Below are 18,396 nucleotides of genomic sequence, written 5' to 3' on the forward strand. Positions count from 1 at the left end.
TACTTCCATCTGTTATACAGCACACACACCACCTAGTGGACACTGAGTGTACCTCCATCTGTTATACAGCACACACCACCTAGTGGACACTGAGTGTACCTCCATCTGTTATACAGCACACACACCACCTAGTGGACACTGAGTGTACCTCCATCTGTTATACAGCACACACACCACCTAGTGGACACTGAGTGTACCTCCATCTGTTATACAGCACACACACCACCTAGTGGACACTGAGTGTACCTCCATCTGTTATACAGCACACACCACCTAGTGGACACTGAGTGTACCTCCATCTGTTATACAGCACACACACCACCTAGTGGACACTGAGTGTACTTCCATCTGTTATACAGCACACACACCACCTAGTGGACACTGAGTGTACCTCCATCTGTTATATAGCACACACACCACCTAGTGGACACTGAGTGTACCTACATCTGTTATACAGCACACACACCACCTAGTGGACACTGAGTGTACCTCCATCTGTTACACAGCACACACACACCACCTAGTGGACACTGAGTGTACCTCCATCTGTTATACATCACACACACCACCTAGTGGACACTGAGTGTACCTCCATCTGTTATACAGCACACACACCACCTAGTGGACACTGAGTGTACCTCCATCTGTTATACAGCACACACCAACTAGTGGACACTGAGTGTACCTCCATCTGTTATACAGCACACACACCACCTAGTGGACACTGAGTGTACCTCCATCTGTTATACAGCACACACCAACTAGTGGACACTGAGTGTACCTCCATCTGTTATACAGCACACACACCACCTAGTGGACACTGAGTGTACCTCCATCAGTTATACAGCACACACACCACCTAGTGTACACTGAGTGTACCTCCATCTGTTATACAGCACACACACCACCTAGTGGACATTGAGTGTACCTCCATCTGTTATACAGCACACACCACCTAGTGGACACTGAGTGTACCTCCATCTGTTATACAGCACACACCACCTAGTGGACACTGAGTGTACCTCCATCTGTTATACAGCACACACACCACCTAGTGGACACTGAGTGTACTTCCATCTGTTATACAGCACACACCACCTAGTGGACACTGAGTGTACCTACATCTGTTATACAGCACACACACCACCTAGTGGACACTGAGTGTACCTCCATCTGTTATACAGCACACACACCACCTAGTGGACACTGAGTGTACCTACATCTGTTATACAGCACACACACCACCTAGTGGACACTGAGTGTACCTCCATCTGTTACACAGCACACACACACCACCTAGTGGACACTGAGTGTACCTCCATCTGTTATACATCACACACACCACCTAGTGGACACTGAGTGTACTTCCATCTGTTATACAGCACACACACCACCTAGTGGACACTGAGTGTACCTCCATCTGTTATACAGCACACACACCACCCAGTGGACACTGAGTGTACCTCCATCTGTTATACAGCACACACACCACCTAGTGGACACTGAGTGTACTTCCATCTGTTATACAGCACACACACCACCTAGTGGACACTGAGTGTACCTCCATCTGTTATACAGCACACACCACCTAGTGGACACTGAGTGTACCTCCATCTGTTATACAGCACACACCAACCAGTGGACACTGAGTGTACCTCCATCTGTTATACAGCACACACACCACCTAGTGGACACTGAGTGTACCTCCATCTGTTACACAGCACACACACCACTTAGTGGACACCGAGTGTACCTCCATCTGTTATACAGCACACACCAACTAGTGGACACTGAGTGTACCTCCATCTGTTATACAGCACACACACCACCTAGTGGACACTGAGTGTACCTCCATCTGTTATACAGCACACACCACCTAGTGGACACTGAGTGTACCTCCATCTGTTATACAGCACACACACCACCTAGTGGACACTGAGTGTACCTCCATCAGTTATACAGCACACACACCACCTAGTGGACACTGAGTGTACCTCCATCTGTTATACAGCACACACACCACCTAGTGGACACTGAGTGTACCTACATCTGTTATACAGCACACACACCACCTAGTGGACACTGAGTGTACCTCCATCTGTTATACATCACACACACCACCTAGTGGACATTGAGTGTACCTCCATCTGTTATACAGCACACACCACCTAGTGGACACTGAGTGTACCTCCATCTGTTATACATCACACACACCACCTAGTGGACACTGAGTGTACCTCCATCTGTTATACATCACACACACCACCTAGTGGACACTGAGTGTACCTCCATCTGTTATACAGCACACACACCACCTAGTGGACACTGAGTGTGCCTCCATCTGTTACAGCACACACACCACCTAGTGGACACTGAGTGTACCTCCATCTGTTACACAGCACACACACCACCTAGTGGACACTGAGTGTACTTCCATCTGTTTCACAGCACACACACCACCTAGTGGACACTGAGTGTACCTCCATCTGTTATACAGCACACACACCACCTAGTGGACACTGAGTGTACCTCCATCTGTTATACAGCACACACCACCTAGTGGACACTGAGTGTACCTCTATCTGTTATACAGCACACACACCACCTAGTGGACATTGAGTGTACCTCCATCTGTTATACAGCACACACCACCTAGTGGACACTGAGTGTACCTCCATCTGTTATACAGCACACACACCACCTAGTGGACATTGAGTGTACCTCTATCTGTTATACAGCACACACACCACCTAGTGGACACTGAGTGTACCTACATCTGTTACACAGCACACACCACCTAGTGGACACTGAGTGTACCTCCATCTGTTATACATCACACACACCAGCTAGTGGACACTGAGTGTACCTCCATCTGTTATACAGCACACACACCACCTAGTGGACACTGAGTGTACCTCCATCTGTTATACAGCACACACACCACCTAGTGGACACTGAGTGTACCTCCATCTGTTATACAGCACACACACCACCTAGTGGACACTGAGTGTACCTCCATCTGTTACACAGCACACACACACCACCTAGTGGACACTGAGTGTACCTCCATCTGTTATACATCACACACACCACCTAGTGGACACTGAGTGTACCTCCATCTGTTATACAGCACACACACCACCTAGTGGACATTGAGTGTACCTCTATCTGTTATACAGCACACACACCACCTAGTGGACACTGAGTGTACCTCCATCTGTTATACAGCACACACACCACCTAGTGGACACTGAGTGTACCTCCATCTGTTATACAGCACACACACCACCTAGTGGACACTGAGTGTACTTCCATCTGTTATACAGCACACACACCACCTAGTGGACACTGAGTGTACCTCCATCTGTTATACAGCACACACACCACCTAGTGGACATGGAGTGTACCTCCATCTGTTATACAGCACACACACCACCTAGTGGACACTGAGTGTACCTCCATCTGTTATACAGCACACACACCACCTAGTGGACACTGAGTGTACTTCCATCTGTTATACAGCACACACACCACCTAGTGGACACTGAGTGTACCTCCATCAGTTATACAGCACACACACCACCTAGTGGACACTGAGTGTACCTCCATCTGTTATACAGCACACACCACCTAGTGGACACTGAGTGTACCTCCATCTGTTATACAGCACACACACCACCTAGTGGACACTGAGTGTACCTCCATCTGTTATACAGCACACACACCACCTAGTGGACACTGAGTGTACCTCCATCTGTTATACAGCACACACACCACCTAGTGGACACTGAGTGTACCTCCATCTGTTATACAGCACACACACCACCTAGTGGACACTGAGTGTACCTCCATCTGTTACACAGCACACACACCACCTAGTGGACACTGAGTGTACCTCCATCTGTTATACAGCACACACACCACCTAGTGGACACTGAGTGTACTTCCATCTGTTTCACAGCACACACACCACCTAGTGGACACTGAGTGTACCTCCATCTGTTATACAGCACACACACCACCTAGTGGACACTGAGTGTACCTCCATCTGTTATACAGCACACACACCACCTAGTGGACATTGAGTGTACCTCTATCTGTTATACAGCACACACACCACCTAGTGGACACTGAGTGTACCTACATCTGTTACACAGCACACACCACCTAGTGGACACTGAGTGTACCTCCATCTGTTATACATCACACACACCAGCTAGTGGACACTGAGTGTACCTCCATCTGTTATACAGCACACACACCACCTAGTGGACACTGAGTGTACCTCCATCTGTTATACAGCACACACACCACCTAGTGGACACTGAGTGTACCTCCATCTGTTATACAGCACACACACCACCTAGTGGACACTGAGTGTACCTCCATCTGTTACACAGCACACACACACCACCTAGTGGACACTGAGTGTACCTCCATCTGTTATACATCACACACACCACCTAGTGGACACTGAGTGTACTTCCATCTGTTATACAGCACACACACCACCTAGTGGACACTGAGTGTACCTCCATCTGTTATACAGCACACACACCACCTAGTGGACACTGAGTGTACCTCCATCTGTTATACAGCACACACACCACCTAGTGGACATTGAGTGTACCTCCATCTGTTATACAGCACACACACCACCTAGTGGACATTGAGTGTACCTCCATCTGTTATACAGCACACACACCACCTAGTGGACACTGAGTGTACCTCCATCAGTTATACAGCACACACCACCTAGTGGACACTGAGTGTACCTCCATCTGTTATACAGCACACACCACCTAGTGGACACTGAGTGTACCTCCATCTGTTATACAGCACACACACCACCTAGTGGACACTGAGTGTACCTCCATCTGTTATACAGCACACACACCACCTAGTGGACACTGAGTGTACTTCCATCTGTTATACAGCACACACACCACCTAGTGGACACTGAGTGTACCTCCATCTGTTATACAGCACACACACCACCTAGTGGACACTGAGTGTACTTCCATCTGTTATACAGCACACACACCACCTAGTGGACACTGAGTGTACCTCCATCTGTTATACAGCACACACCACCTAGTGGACATTGAGTGTACCTCCATCTGTTATACAGCACACACACCACCTAGTGGACACTGAGTGTACCTCCATCTGTTATACATCACACACACCACCTAGTGGACACTGAGTGTACCTACATCTGTTATACAGCACACACACCACCTAGTGGACACTGAGTGTACCTCCATCTGTTATACAGCACACACACCACCTAGTGGACACTGAGTGTACCTCCATCTGTTATACAGCACACACACCACCTAGTGGACACTGAGTGTACCTCCATCTGTTACACAGCACACACACCACCTAGTGGACACTGAGTGTACCTCCATCTGTTATACAGCACACACACCACCTAGTGGACATTGAGTGTACCTACATCTGTTACACAGCACACACCACCTAGTGGACACTGAGTGTACCTCCATCTGTTATACAGCACACACACCACCTAGTGGACACTGAGTGTACCTACATCTGTTACACAGCACACACCACCTAGTGGACACTGAGTGTACCTCCATCTGTTATACAGCACACACACCACCTAGTGGACACTGAGTGTACCTCCATCTGTTATACAGCACACACACCACCTAGTGGACACTGAGTGTACCTCCATCTGTTATACAGCACACACCACCTAGTGGACACTGAGTGTACCTCCATCTGTTATACAGCACACACACCACCTAGTGGACATTGAGTGTACCTCCATCTGTTATACAGCACACACACCACCTAGTGGACACTGAGTGTACCTCCATCTGTTATACAGCACACACACCACCTAGTGGACATTGAGTGTACCTCCATCTGTTATACAGCACACACACCACCTAGTGGACACTGAGTGTACCTCCATCTGTTATACAGCACACACACCACCTAGTGGACACTGAGTGTACCTCCATCAGTTAGACAGCACACACACCACCTAGTGGACACTGAGTGTACCTCCATCTGTTATACATCACACACACCACCTAGTGGACAACATGGTGAACTTCAGGACACATTTGAAAAGTTGACAATGCAGGTTTCATCCACAGGAGGCGAGAATTATGAATCGTCTTCCAGACATCACTTGGAGGATTGTGACCTGAGGATTCAGGAAAAGTAAGAACAAGGCAATAGAGTCCATACTGCTAGTGAACACATGTCCGGGAGGCTGCAGGCCAGGAGAGGGCGTTCCTGTCATAGATCATACAACAGGAACAGACACGATCACGAGATACAGCGCGCCACACTCCCTGACAACATCTGACTACCTTCAAGGGTTAAAGAAGTTATAATAGTCACGCTGCTGTTATAACCGGAGCCTGCAGGGTGTAACGACCCTCACCTCAAATTTCTGCCGCAGCTCCTGGTTTTCGTCATCGGCTTCCGGGATGGGCACGTTGTAATACTCGCCCTCCTCCTGATTCAGCAGCTTGTACCTGGAAGGACAGAGCGCAACGTCAGATGTCAAGATCCGGACAGGGCATCCTCAGCGGAACGCAGCACCTGACCGTGTCACCTGCTTTATACATCACAGGGGGAGGGGGCTCCTACCATACGGGCGGGGATCGTATTAACCACAGGTGACCAGTTGTGTTCTGAGTGGAGTTCCCCTTTAAGTCACTCACCACCCGCAAGCCGGCATCTTCATCAGCTCAGAGACCCCAAACGAAAAGGACCCCATGAAGTCGTTCCTCGTGGTCCGGTCCCAGTCCCAGATCTCTATGGACAGGCGCCGGTCCTTGTCTGACGGCTTTAACTTACTGTGAGACAAAGAGAGGCAGAGAGTGAGCGGAGACGGCGCTGCACCGAGGTCTGCTCCACCAGCCCCGGGACAACGTACAAGGTGAAGGACTCGTTCCAGTGCGGGTTCAGGGTGGAGCGGATGGTTTTGGTTTTCTGTTTACTTTCATTCTTGGGGTCGGGGATGAGCTTGAGCTTCACATAGGGATCTGACAACCCGTTGGGATCCATAGGGATCAAGTTCTTGGCGTCTCGAACTGCAAGAAAAATGCAGGGTAAATAACCAGACACCTGAACCGCCGCTCTCCGTAAAATCTGAGCCTCTACTGGCTGACAACATAGAGCAGTAGCAGCAGACTAGCTATCCCAATACTTCATGACCTGAGTTGTCAGCTGGATGCCGGACTAATGGAAGTTTATTATCGCTGCTTCAATGAAGGCGCAGCGTGCCCCAGAGGGTTGGGAGGAGATCTCTGACCGGGGCAGGAATTTTCTGTGTCGCCTGATGATCCGTGACTCAGGAAGGAAAGTTTCCATGACTTCTGTGGGAATAAGACTGAAATCCTCGAGCTGCGGAGCCTGCAATGTACAGAGTGTCCACTGGAGGGAGCCCTGGGGCTAATGTGAAAGGTAGAATGGGGTGCGTGTGCGCAGACTGGTGGCAGAGGGCGGTACTGCAGGACTACCGCTCCCCTTCTCCTCCGCTCTAGTTGATATAAAGTTACAGAGACATGAAAACTTCCCGCTAAGGATAAAGACGCCGGGGATAAGGTCACATGACCTCCTGCCGGCGGCAGACGAGGTGCCCTGGACTGATGACCGCATCTCCGACTCTCATTTCACGGCAATTGATTATCCGCGCAACTGAAATTAGAGGCAATTACAAGGCGGAAAAGAGAACCGAAGCACGAGTCCGTTAACCCTGTGAGTAAAAGACGGGAGGAGATGTACTGTGCAGGATCCATACAGAACAGGAGGAGCGGTACTGTGCAGGATCCATACAGAACAGGAGGAGCGGTACTGTGCAGGATCCATACAGAACGGGAGGAGAGGTACTGTGCAGGATCCATACAGAACAGGAGGAGCGGTACTGTGCAGGATCCATACAGAACGGGAGGAGAGGTACTGTGCAGGATCCATACAGAACAGGAGGAGCGGTACTGTGCAGGATCCATACAGAACGGGAGGAGAGGTACTGTGCAGGATCCATACAGAACGGGAGGAGGGGTACTGTGCAGGATCCATACAGGACAGGAGGAGAGGTACTGTGCAGGATCCATACAGAACGGGAGGAGAGGTACTGTGCAGGATCCATACAGGACAGGAGGAGAGGTACTGTGCAGGATCCATACAGGACGGGAGGAGAGGTACTGTGCAGGATCCATACAGGACGGGAGGAGAGGTACTGTGCAGGATCCATACAAAACGGGAGGAGCGGTACTGTGCAGGATCCATACAGAACGGGAGGAGAGGTACTGTGCAGGATCCATACAGGACAGGAGGAGCGGTACTGTGCAGGATCCATACAGGACAGGAGGAGGGGTACTGTGCAGGATCCATACAGAACGGGAGGAGAGGTACTGTGCAGGATCCATACAGAATGGGAGGAGGGGTACTGTGCAGGATCCATACAGAACGGGAGGAGAGGTACTGTGCAGGATCCATACAGAACGGGAGGAGAGGTACTGTGCAGGATCCATACAGAACGGGAGGAGAGGTACTGTGCAGGATCCATACAGAACGGGAGGAGAGGTACTGTGCAGGATCCATACAGAATGGGAGGAGAGGTACTGTGCAGGATCCATACAGAACGGGAGGAGAGGTACTGTGCAGGATCCATACAGAACGGGAGGAGAGGTACTGTGCAGGATCCATACAGAACAGAACAGGAGGAGAGGTACTGTGCAGGATCCATACAAAACGGGAGGAGAGGTACTGTGCAAGATCCATACAGAACGGGAGGAGAGGTACTGTGCAGGATCCATACAGAACGGGAGGAGAGGTACTGTGCAGGATCCATACAGAACGGGAGGAGAGGTACTGTGCAGGATCCATACAGAACAGGAGGAGGGGTACTGTGCAGGATCCATACAGAACGGGAGGAGGGGTACTGTGCAGGATCCATACAGAACGGGAGGAGAGGTACTGTGCAGGATCCATACAGGACGGGAGGAGAGGTACTGTGCAGGATCCATACAGGACAGGAGGAGAGGTACTGTGCAGGATCCATACAGAACAGGAGGAGCGGTACTGTGCAGGATCCATACAAAACGGGAGGAGAGGTACTGTGCAGGATCCATACAGAACGGGAGGAGAGGTACTGTGCAAGATCCATACAGAACGGGAGGAGGGGTACTGTGCAGGATCCATACAGAACGGGAGGAGGGGTACTGTGCAGGATCCATACAGAACGGGAGGAGGGGTACTGTGCAGGATCCATACAGAACGGGAGGAGGGGTACTGTGCAGGATCCATACAGGACAGGAGGAGAGGTACTGTGCAGGATCCATACAGGACAGGAGGAGAGGTACTGTGCAGGATCCATACAGGACAGGAGGAGCGGTACTGTGCAGGATCCATACAGAACAGGAGGAGCGGTACTGTGCAGGATCCATACAGGACAGGAGGAGAGGTACTGTGCAGGATCCATACAGGACAGGAGGAGAGGTACTGTGCAGGATCCATACAGGACAGGAGGAGTGGTACTGTGCAGGATCCATACAGAACGGGAGGAGGGGTACTGATATAACCTCCAGAGACATGACATCAGACGCTCCTCTTATAACGCTCCAGTGCTGATATAACCTCCAGAGACATGACATCATATGTGACTGATATCAGCCGCTCCTCTTATAACGCTCTAGTGCTGATATAACCTCCAGAGACATGACATCATATGTGACTGATATCAGCCGCTCCTCTTATAACGCTCTAGTGCTGATATAACCTCCAGAGACATGACATCATATGTGACTGATATCAGACGCTCCTCTTATAACGCTCCAGTGTGAGGGGTTACCATTCTGCGGTCACAGCCCCCATTTCATTATTCTGTACAGCCTTCAGCACACTTTCACAGTCAGTACAGCGATGTCACCACCAGATGGCAGTGCAGCTCTATAGCTACTTTCACACTAGAGTTTTTGTTGGATCCGGCAGGGTTCAGCAAAAACGCTTCCATTACTGATAATACAACCGTCTGCATCCGTTATAAACGGATCCGATTGTATTATCTTTAACATACCCAAGATGGATCCGTCATGAACTCCACTGAAAGATCAGTTTTCGATTCTGTCAGATAAAACGGATCCGACCCCATTGACTTGCATTGTGGATCATGATGGATCTGTTTTGCTCCGCATCTCAGGACAGAAAGAAAACCGCAGCACGCTGCTCTCCGGTATCAGAGCGGAATGCATTCTGGTGACTCCGTTCTGTTCAGTTACGTTTTGTCCACATTGACAATGATTAAGGATAAAACGGAAGCGGCGGGGCACTGGGGGGGGTTACAGGCGGTGCACTGGGGGGGGGGGGGGGGATGTTACAGGCGGGGCACTGGGGAGGGTTACAGGCGGGGCACTGGGGATGGGTTACAGGCGGGGTACTGGGGATGGGTTACAGGCGGGGCACTGGGGATGGGTTACAGGCGGGGCACTGGGGATGGGTTACAGGCGGGGCACTGGGGATGGGTTACAGGCGGGGCACTGAGGATAGGTTACAGGCGGGGCACTGGGGATGGGTTACAGGCGGGGCACTGGGGATGGGTTACAGGCGGGGCACTGGGGATGGGTTACAGGCGGGGCACTGGGGAGGGTTACAGGCGGCGCACTGGGGAGGGGTTACAGGTGGGGCACTGGGGAGGGGTTACAGGCGGGGCACTGGGAAAGGGGTTACAGGCAGGGCACTGGGGAGGGGTTACAGGCGGGGCACTGGGGAGGGGTTACAGGCGGGGCACTGAGGGGGGTTACAGGCGGGGCACTGAGGGGGGTTACAGGCGGGGCACTGGAGGGGGATGTTACAGGCGGGGCTCTGGGGAGGTTACAGGCGGGGAACTGGGGGGGGTTACAAGCGGGGCACTGGGGAGGGTTACAGCCGGGGCACTGGGGGAGGTTACAAGCGGGGCACTGGGGGAGGTTACAAGCGGGGCACTGGGTAGGGTTACAGGCGGGGAACTGGGGAGGGGTTACAGGCGGGGCACTGGGGGGGGGTTACAGGCAGGGAACTGGGGATGGGTTACAGGCGGCGCACTGGGGAGGGGTTACAGGCGGGGCACTGGGGAGGGGTTACAGGCGGGGCACTGGGGAGGGGTTACAGGCGGGGCACTGGGGAGGGGTTAAAGGCGGGGCACTGGGGAGGGGTTAAAGGCGGGGCACTGGGGAGGGTTACAGGCGGAGCACTGGGAGGGATGTTACAGGTGGGGCTCTGGGGAGGTTACAGGCGGGGCACTAGGGAAAGGTTACAGGCGGGGCACTGGGGAGGGGTTACAGCCGGGGCACTAGGGCGGGGTTACAGCCGGGGCACTGGGGAGGGGTTACAGGCGGCGCACTGGAGGGGGGATGTTACAGGCGGGGCTCTGGGGAGGTTACAGGCGGGGCACTGGGGGGGGGTTACAAGCGGGGCCCTGGGGAGGGTTACAGCCGGGGCACTGGGGGAGGTTACAAGCGGGGCACTGGGGGAGGGTTACAGGCGGGGCACTGGGGGAGGGTTACAGGCGGGGCACTGGGGAGGGTTACAGGCGGGGCACTGGGGATGGGTTACAGGCGGGGCACTGGGGATGGGTTACAGGCGGCGCACTGGGGGGGATGTTACAGGCGGGGCTCTGGGGAGGTTACAGGCGGGGCACTGGGGGGGGTTACAGCCGGGGCACTGGGGGAGGTTACAAGCGGGGCACTGGGGGAGGTTACAAGTGGGGCACTGGGGGGGGGGGGGGTTACAAGCGGGGCACTGGGGGGGGGGGGGTTACAAGCGGGGCACTGAGGGAGGTTACAAGCGGGGCACTGGGGGAGGTTACAAGCGGGGCACTGGAGAGGGTTACAGGCGGGGCACTGGGGGGGGGGTTACAGGCGGGGCAGGGGGGGGGTTACAGGCGGGGCACTGGGGATGGGTTACAGGCGGGGCACTGGGGAGGGGTTACAGCCGGGGCACTGGGGAGGGGTTACAGGCGGCGCACTGGAGGGGGGATGTTACAGGCGGAACTCTGGGGAGGTTACAGGCGGGGCACTGGGGGGGGGGTGTTACAAGCGGGGCACTGGGGAGGGTTACAGCCGGGGCACTGGGGGAGGTTACAAGCGGGGCACTGGGGAAGGTTACAAGCGGGGCACTGGGGGGGGGGGGGTTACAAGCAGGGCACTGGGGGGGGGGGTTACAGCCGGGGCACTGAGGGAGGTTACAAGCGGGGCACTGGGGGAGGTTACAAGCGGGGCACTGGGGAGGGTTACAGGCGGGGCACTGGGGAGGGGTTACAGGCGGCGCACTGGGGAGGGGTTACAGGCGGGGCACTGGGGAGGGGTTACAGGCGGGGCACTGGGGAGGGTTACAGGCGGCGCACTGGGGGGGGTTACAGGCAGCGCACTGGGGGGGGATGTTACAGGCGGGGCACTGGGGAGGGGTTACAGGCGGGGCACTGGGGAGGGGTTACAGGCGGGGCACTGGGGAGGGGTTACAGGCGGGGCACTGGGGAGGGGTTACAGGCGGCGCACTGGAGGGGGGATGTTACAGGCGGGGCTCTGGGGAGGTTACAGGCGGGGCACTGGGGGGGGGGGGTGTTACAAGCGGGGCACTGGGGAGGGTTACAGCCGGGGCACTGGGGGAGGTTACAAGCGGAGCACTGGGGAAGGTTACAAGCGGGGCACTGGGGGGGGGGGGTTACAGCCGGGGCACTGAGGGAGGTTACAAGCGGGGCACTGGGGGAGGTTACAAGCGGGGCACTGGGGGAGGTTACAAGCGGGGCACTGGGGAGGGTTACAGGCTGGGCACTGGGGATGGGTTACAGGCGGGGCACTGGGGATGGGTTACAGGCGGCGCACTGGGGATGGGTTACAGGCGGCGCACTGGGGATGGGTTACAGGCGGCGCACTGGGGATGGGTTACAGGCGGCGCACTGGGGATGGGTTACAGGCGGCGCACTGGGGATGGGTTACAGGCGGCGCACTGGGGATGGGTTACAGGCGGCGCACTGGAGGGGGGATGTTACAGGCGGGGCTCTGGGGAGGTTACAGGCGGGGCACTGGGGGGGGGGGGTGTTACAAGCGGGGCACTGGGGAGGGTTACAGCCGGGGCACTGGGGGAGGTTACAAGCGGGGCACTGGGGGAGGTTACAAGCGGGGCACTGGGGGAGGTTACAAGCGGGGCACTGGGGGGGGGGGGGTTACAAGCGGGGCACTGGGGGGGGTGTTACAACCGGGGCACTGGGGGGGGTTACAGCCGGGGCACTGAGGGAGGTTACAAGCGGGGCACTGGGGGGGGTTACAAGCGGGGCACTGGGGGGGGGTTACAGCCGGGGCACTGGGGGAGGTTACAAGCGGGGCACTGGGGGGGGGAAGGTTACAAGCGGGCACTAGGGGGGGGTTACAAGCGGGGCACTGGGGGGGGGGGGGGGGTTACAGCCGGGGCACTAGGGGAAGGGGGGGGTTACAGGCTGGGTACTGGGGGGTTATCGGCATAAGAAAGAGATATATCAGCAGCTGAGCAGGTGGATGGCTGCGATACCCCATCACAGCACCCCCATAAACGAGTCACAATTATCTAATTACTTAATGCCATGTGCTCCAATCACCTCCAGAGCTGCATTCAGATCCTCGCCTGGCTACCATCCTGAATGTGTCAACTCAGTGCCAGCAAACACAATCTGATCAGATTTGCTGAGCTCCCATAATGCAGTGGGATCTGGGAATAGGCAACCGGCAGAAGAGTGAACGCAGCTTAGGATGTGAATAGAGCAGACATGAGAGAAGCTGCTGAATACTATAAGATTCTATCTGATGGGGAAGAAGGTGAAGATGCCAGCAGCAGAGATGACATCTCCGGGTGTCACCGAGACGCCCGCCGTGTCCTGCCTTTAGTAAACAGGTTTTACTATTTGTGTGTCTTACAGGATATTCCCTCCACCCCACCGCAGATTATCTCAGGTACACACGGGAACGCCCCAAGAGGTGTAAAGCATGGAGATAACAGAGGCCGCCAGAGAACAGCTCCGCTAGTGGTCAGGGCAGGAATTAAATGGTTAAAGAAATCTTGGGGTACTGGCAACCCCGCAGAACACTAATCGTACCCGTACTGTGGGGGGTGATCAGCTGACTATAGCCGAGTGTAATTCAGAAGTCACCCCCACCGGTGCTGCAGCCTGATAGTACCCTGCGGAGGCGGCTAATATCCTCACAGCGATACCGCCGCTCATTACAGCGAGGATTAGCATATTAATTTCTCCTGGAGAAAGCGCTGCCGAGAAGTGATTACACAGTCACAGCGGGACAGGAGGGACTGGTGCAGGCGCCTCATCTACAGCGAGGGACAACCTACCCTGCAGACAGCGGCTGCCGGCGTCCAAAGCAACGACCACAGAATGGAGAGACTGATAACAGGGGGCAATAGACTGTATTCTCCTGTCCTACAGTCATCCCATCCCCTGAAATGGCTGATAACAGGGAGCAATAGACTGTATTCTCCTGTCCTACAGTCATCCTCTCCTCTGAAATGGCTGATAACAGGGAGCAATAGATTGTATTCTCCTGTCCTACAGTCATCCTCTCCCCTGAAATGGCTGATAACAGGGGGCAATAGACTGTATTCTCCTGTCCTACAGTCGTCCTCTCCCCTGAAATGGCTGATAACAGGGGGCAATAGACTGTATTCTCCTGTCCTACAGTCATCCTCTCCCCTGAAATGGCTGATAACAGGAGGCAATAGACCATTGTATTCTCCTGTCCTACAGTCATCCTCTCCCCTGAAATGGCTGATAACAGGGAGCAATAGACTGTATTCTCCTGTCCTACAGTCATCCTCTCCCCTGAAATGGCTGATAACAGGGGGCAATAGACTGTATTCTCCTGTCCTACAGTCATCCTCTCCCCTGACATGGCTGATAACAGGGGGCAATAGATTGTATTCTCCTGTCCTACAGTCATCCTCTCCCCTGAAATGGCTGATAACAGGGAGCAATAGACTGTATTCTCCTGTCCTACAGTCATCCTCTCCCCTGAAATGGCTGATAACAGGGGGCAATAGACTGTATTCTCCTGTCCTACAGTCATCCACCCCCTGAAATGGCTGATAACAGGGGGCAATAGACTGTATTCTCCTGTCCTACAGTCATCCTCTCCCCTGAAATGTCTGATAACAGGGGGCAATAGACTGTATTCTCCTGTCCTACAGTCATCCTCTCCCCTGAAATGTCTGATAACAGGGGGCAATAGACTGTATTCTCCTGTCCTACAGTCATCCTCTCCCCTGAAATGGCTGATAACAGGGAGCAATAGACTGTATTCTCCTGTCCTACAGTCATTCTGTCCCCTGAAATGGCTGATAACAGGGGGCAATAGACTGTATTCTCCTGTCCTACAGTCATCCTCTCCCCTGAAATGGCTGATAACAGGGGCAATAGACTGTATTCTCCTGTCCTACAGTCATCCTCTCCCCTGAAATGGCTGATAACAGGGAGCAATAGATTGTATTCTCCTGTCCTACAGTCATTCTAATGGCTGATAACAGGGGGCAATAGACTGTATTCTCCTGTCCTACAGTCATCCTCTCCCCTGAAATGGCTGATAACAGGAAGCAATAGACTGTATTCTCCTGTCCTACAGTCATCCTCTCCCCTGAAATGGCTGATAACAGAGAGCAATAGACTGTATTCTCCTGTCCTACAGTCATCCTCTCCCCTGAAATGGCTGATAACAGGGGGCAATAGACTGTATTCTCCTGTCCTACAGTCATCCTCTCCCCTGAAATGGCTGATAACAGGGGGCAATAGACTGTATTCTCCTGTCTTACAGTCATCCTCTCCCCTGAAATGGCTGATAACAGGGAGCAATAGACTGTATTCTCCTGTCCTACAGTCATCCTCTCCCCTGAAATGGCTGATAACAGGGGGCAATAGACTGTATTCTCCTGTCCTACAGTCATCCTCTCCCCTGAAATGGCTGATAACAGGGAGCAATAGACTGTATTCTCCTGTCCTACAGTCATTCTGTCCCCTGAAATGGCTGATAACAGGGGGCAATAGACTATATTCTCCTGTCCTACAGTCATCCTCTCCCCTGAAATGGCTGATAACAGGGGGCAATAGACTGTATTCTCCTGTCCTACAGTCATCCTCTCCTCTGAAATGGCTGATAACAGGAAGCAATAGACTGTATTCTCCTGTCCTACAGTCATCCTCTCCCCTGAAATGGCTGATAACAGGGAGCAATAGATTGTATTCTCCTGTCCTACAGTCATCCTCTCCCCTGAAATGGCTGATAACAGGGAGCAATAGACTGTATTCTCCTGTCCTACAGTCATCCTCTCCCCTGAAATGGCTGATAACAGGGGGCAATAGACTGTATTCTCCTGTCCTACAGTCATCCTCTCCTCTGAAATGGCTGATAACAGGGGGCAATAGACTGTATACTCCTGTCCTACAGTCATCCTCTCCCCTGAAATGGCTGATAACAGGGAGCAATAGACTGTATTCTCCTGTCCTACAGTCATCCTCTCCTCTGAAATGGCTGATAACAGGAGGCAATAGACTGTATTCTCCTGTCCTACAGTCATCCTCTCCTCTGAAATGGCTGATAACAGGGGGCAATAGACTGTATTCTCCTGTCCTACAGTCATCCTCTCCCCTGAAATGGCTGATAACAGGGGGCAATAGACTGTATTCTCCTGTCCTACAGTCATCCTCTCCCCTGAAATGGCTGATAACAGGAGGCAATAGACTGTATTCTCCTGTCCTACAGTCATTCTGTCCCCTGAAATGGCTGATAACAGGAAGCAATAGACTGTATTCTCTTGTCCTACAGTCATCCACTCCCCTGAAATGGCTGATAACAGGGGGCAATAGACTGTATTCTCCTGTCCTACAGTCATCCTCTTCCCTGAAATGTCTGATAACAGGGGGCAATAGACTGTATTCTCCTGTCCTACAGTCATCCTCTCCTCTGAAATGGCTGATAACAGGGAGCAATAGACTGTATTCTCCTGTCCTACAGTCATCCTCTCCCCTGAAATGGCTGATAACAGGGGGGCAATAGACTGTATTCTCCTGTCCTACAGTCATCCTCTTCTCTGAAATGGCTGATAACAGGGGGCAATAGACTGTATTCTCCTGTCCTACAGTCATCCTCTCCCCTGAAATGGCTGATAACAGAGAGCAATAGACTGTATTCTCCTGTCCTACAGTCATCCTCTCCCCTGAAATGGCTGATAACAGGGGGCAATAGACTGTATTCTCCTGTCCTACAGTCATCCTCCTCTGAAATGGCTGATAACAGGAGCAATAGATTGTATTCTCCTGTCCTACAGTCATCCTCTCCCATGAAATGGCTGATAACAGGGGGCAATAGACTGTATTCTCCTGTCCTACAGTCATCCTCTCCCCTGACATGGCTGATAACAGGAGGCAATAGACTGTATTCTCCTGTCCTACAGTCATCCTCTCCTCTGAAATGGCTGATAACAGGGAGCAATAGATTGTATTCTCCTGTCCTACAGTCATCCTCTCCCCTGAAATGGCTGATAACAGGGAGCAATAGACTGTATTCTCCTGTCCTACAGTCATCCTCTCCCCTGAAATGGCTGATAACAGGGGGCAATAGACTGTATTCTCCAGTCCTACAGTCATCCTCTCCCCTGACATGGCTGATAACAGGGGGCAATAGACTGTATTCTCCTGTCCTACAGTCATCCACCCCCTGAAATGGCTGATAACAGGGGGCAATAGACTGTATTCTCCTGTCCTACAGTCATCCTCTCCCCTGAAATGGCTGATAACAGGGGGCAATAGACTGTATTCTCCTGTCCTACAGTCATCCTCCCCCTGAAATGGCTGATAACAGGGAGCAATAGACTGTATTCTCCTGTCCTACAGTCATGCTCTCCTCTGAAATGGCTGATAACAGGGGGCAATAGACTGTATTCTCCTGTCCTACAGTCATCCTCCCCCTGAAATGGCTGATCACAGGGGGCAATAGACTGTATTCTCCTGTCCTACAGTCATCCTCTCCCCTGAAATGGCTGATAACAGGGGGCAATAGACTGTATTCTCCTGTCCTACAGTCATCCTCTCCTCTGAAATGGCTGATAACAGGAAGCAATAGACTGTATTCTCCTGTCCTACAGTCATCCTCTCCCCTGAAATGGCTGATAACAGGGAGCAATAGATTGTATTCTCCTGTCCTACAGTCATCCTCTCCCCTGAAATGGCTGATAACAGGGAGCAATAGACTGTATTCTCCTGTCCTACAGTCATCCTCTCCCCTGAAATGGCTGATAACAGGTAGCAATAGACTGTATTCTCCTGTCCTACAGTCATTCTGTCCCCTGAAATGGCTGATAACAGGAAGCAATAGACTGTATTCTCCTGTCCTACAGTCA

At 52.9% G+C, this 18,396-nt stretch overlaps 1 protein-coding gene across 4 annotated transcripts in view; it reads right to left on the bottom strand.

Annotated features, from left to right (window-relative positions):
• PRKCA (protein kinase C alpha) overlaps window positions 1-18,396 on the bottom strand; it is a 202,077-nt gene that overhangs the window by 47,001 nt on the left and 136,680 nt on the right. For all 4 annotated transcript variants that reach the window (XR_005779847.1, XM_040437437.1, XM_040437439.1 and 1 more), the window contains 3 exons: window positions 6,926-7,082; window positions 6,711-6,845; window positions 6,428-6,521 (listed from right to left, as the gene is read on the bottom strand). Coding sequence is in view for 3 of the 4 variants with exons in the window: in XM_040437437.1 (XP_040293371.1) it covers window positions 6,428-6,521; window positions 6,711-6,845; window positions 6,926-7,082 (386 nt within the window). In the remaining variant the exon portion in view is untranslated. The remainder of the gene's footprint in view (window positions 1-6,427; window positions 6,522-6,710; window positions 6,846-6,925; window positions 7,083-18,396) is intronic.

The sequence above is a fragment of the Bufo bufo genome, chromosome 6 (genome assembly GCF_905171765.1).
Source record: "Bufo bufo chromosome 6, aBufBuf1.1, whole genome shotgun sequence".
NCBI lineage: Eukaryota > Metazoa > Chordata > Amphibia > Anura > Bufonidae > Bufo > Bufo bufo.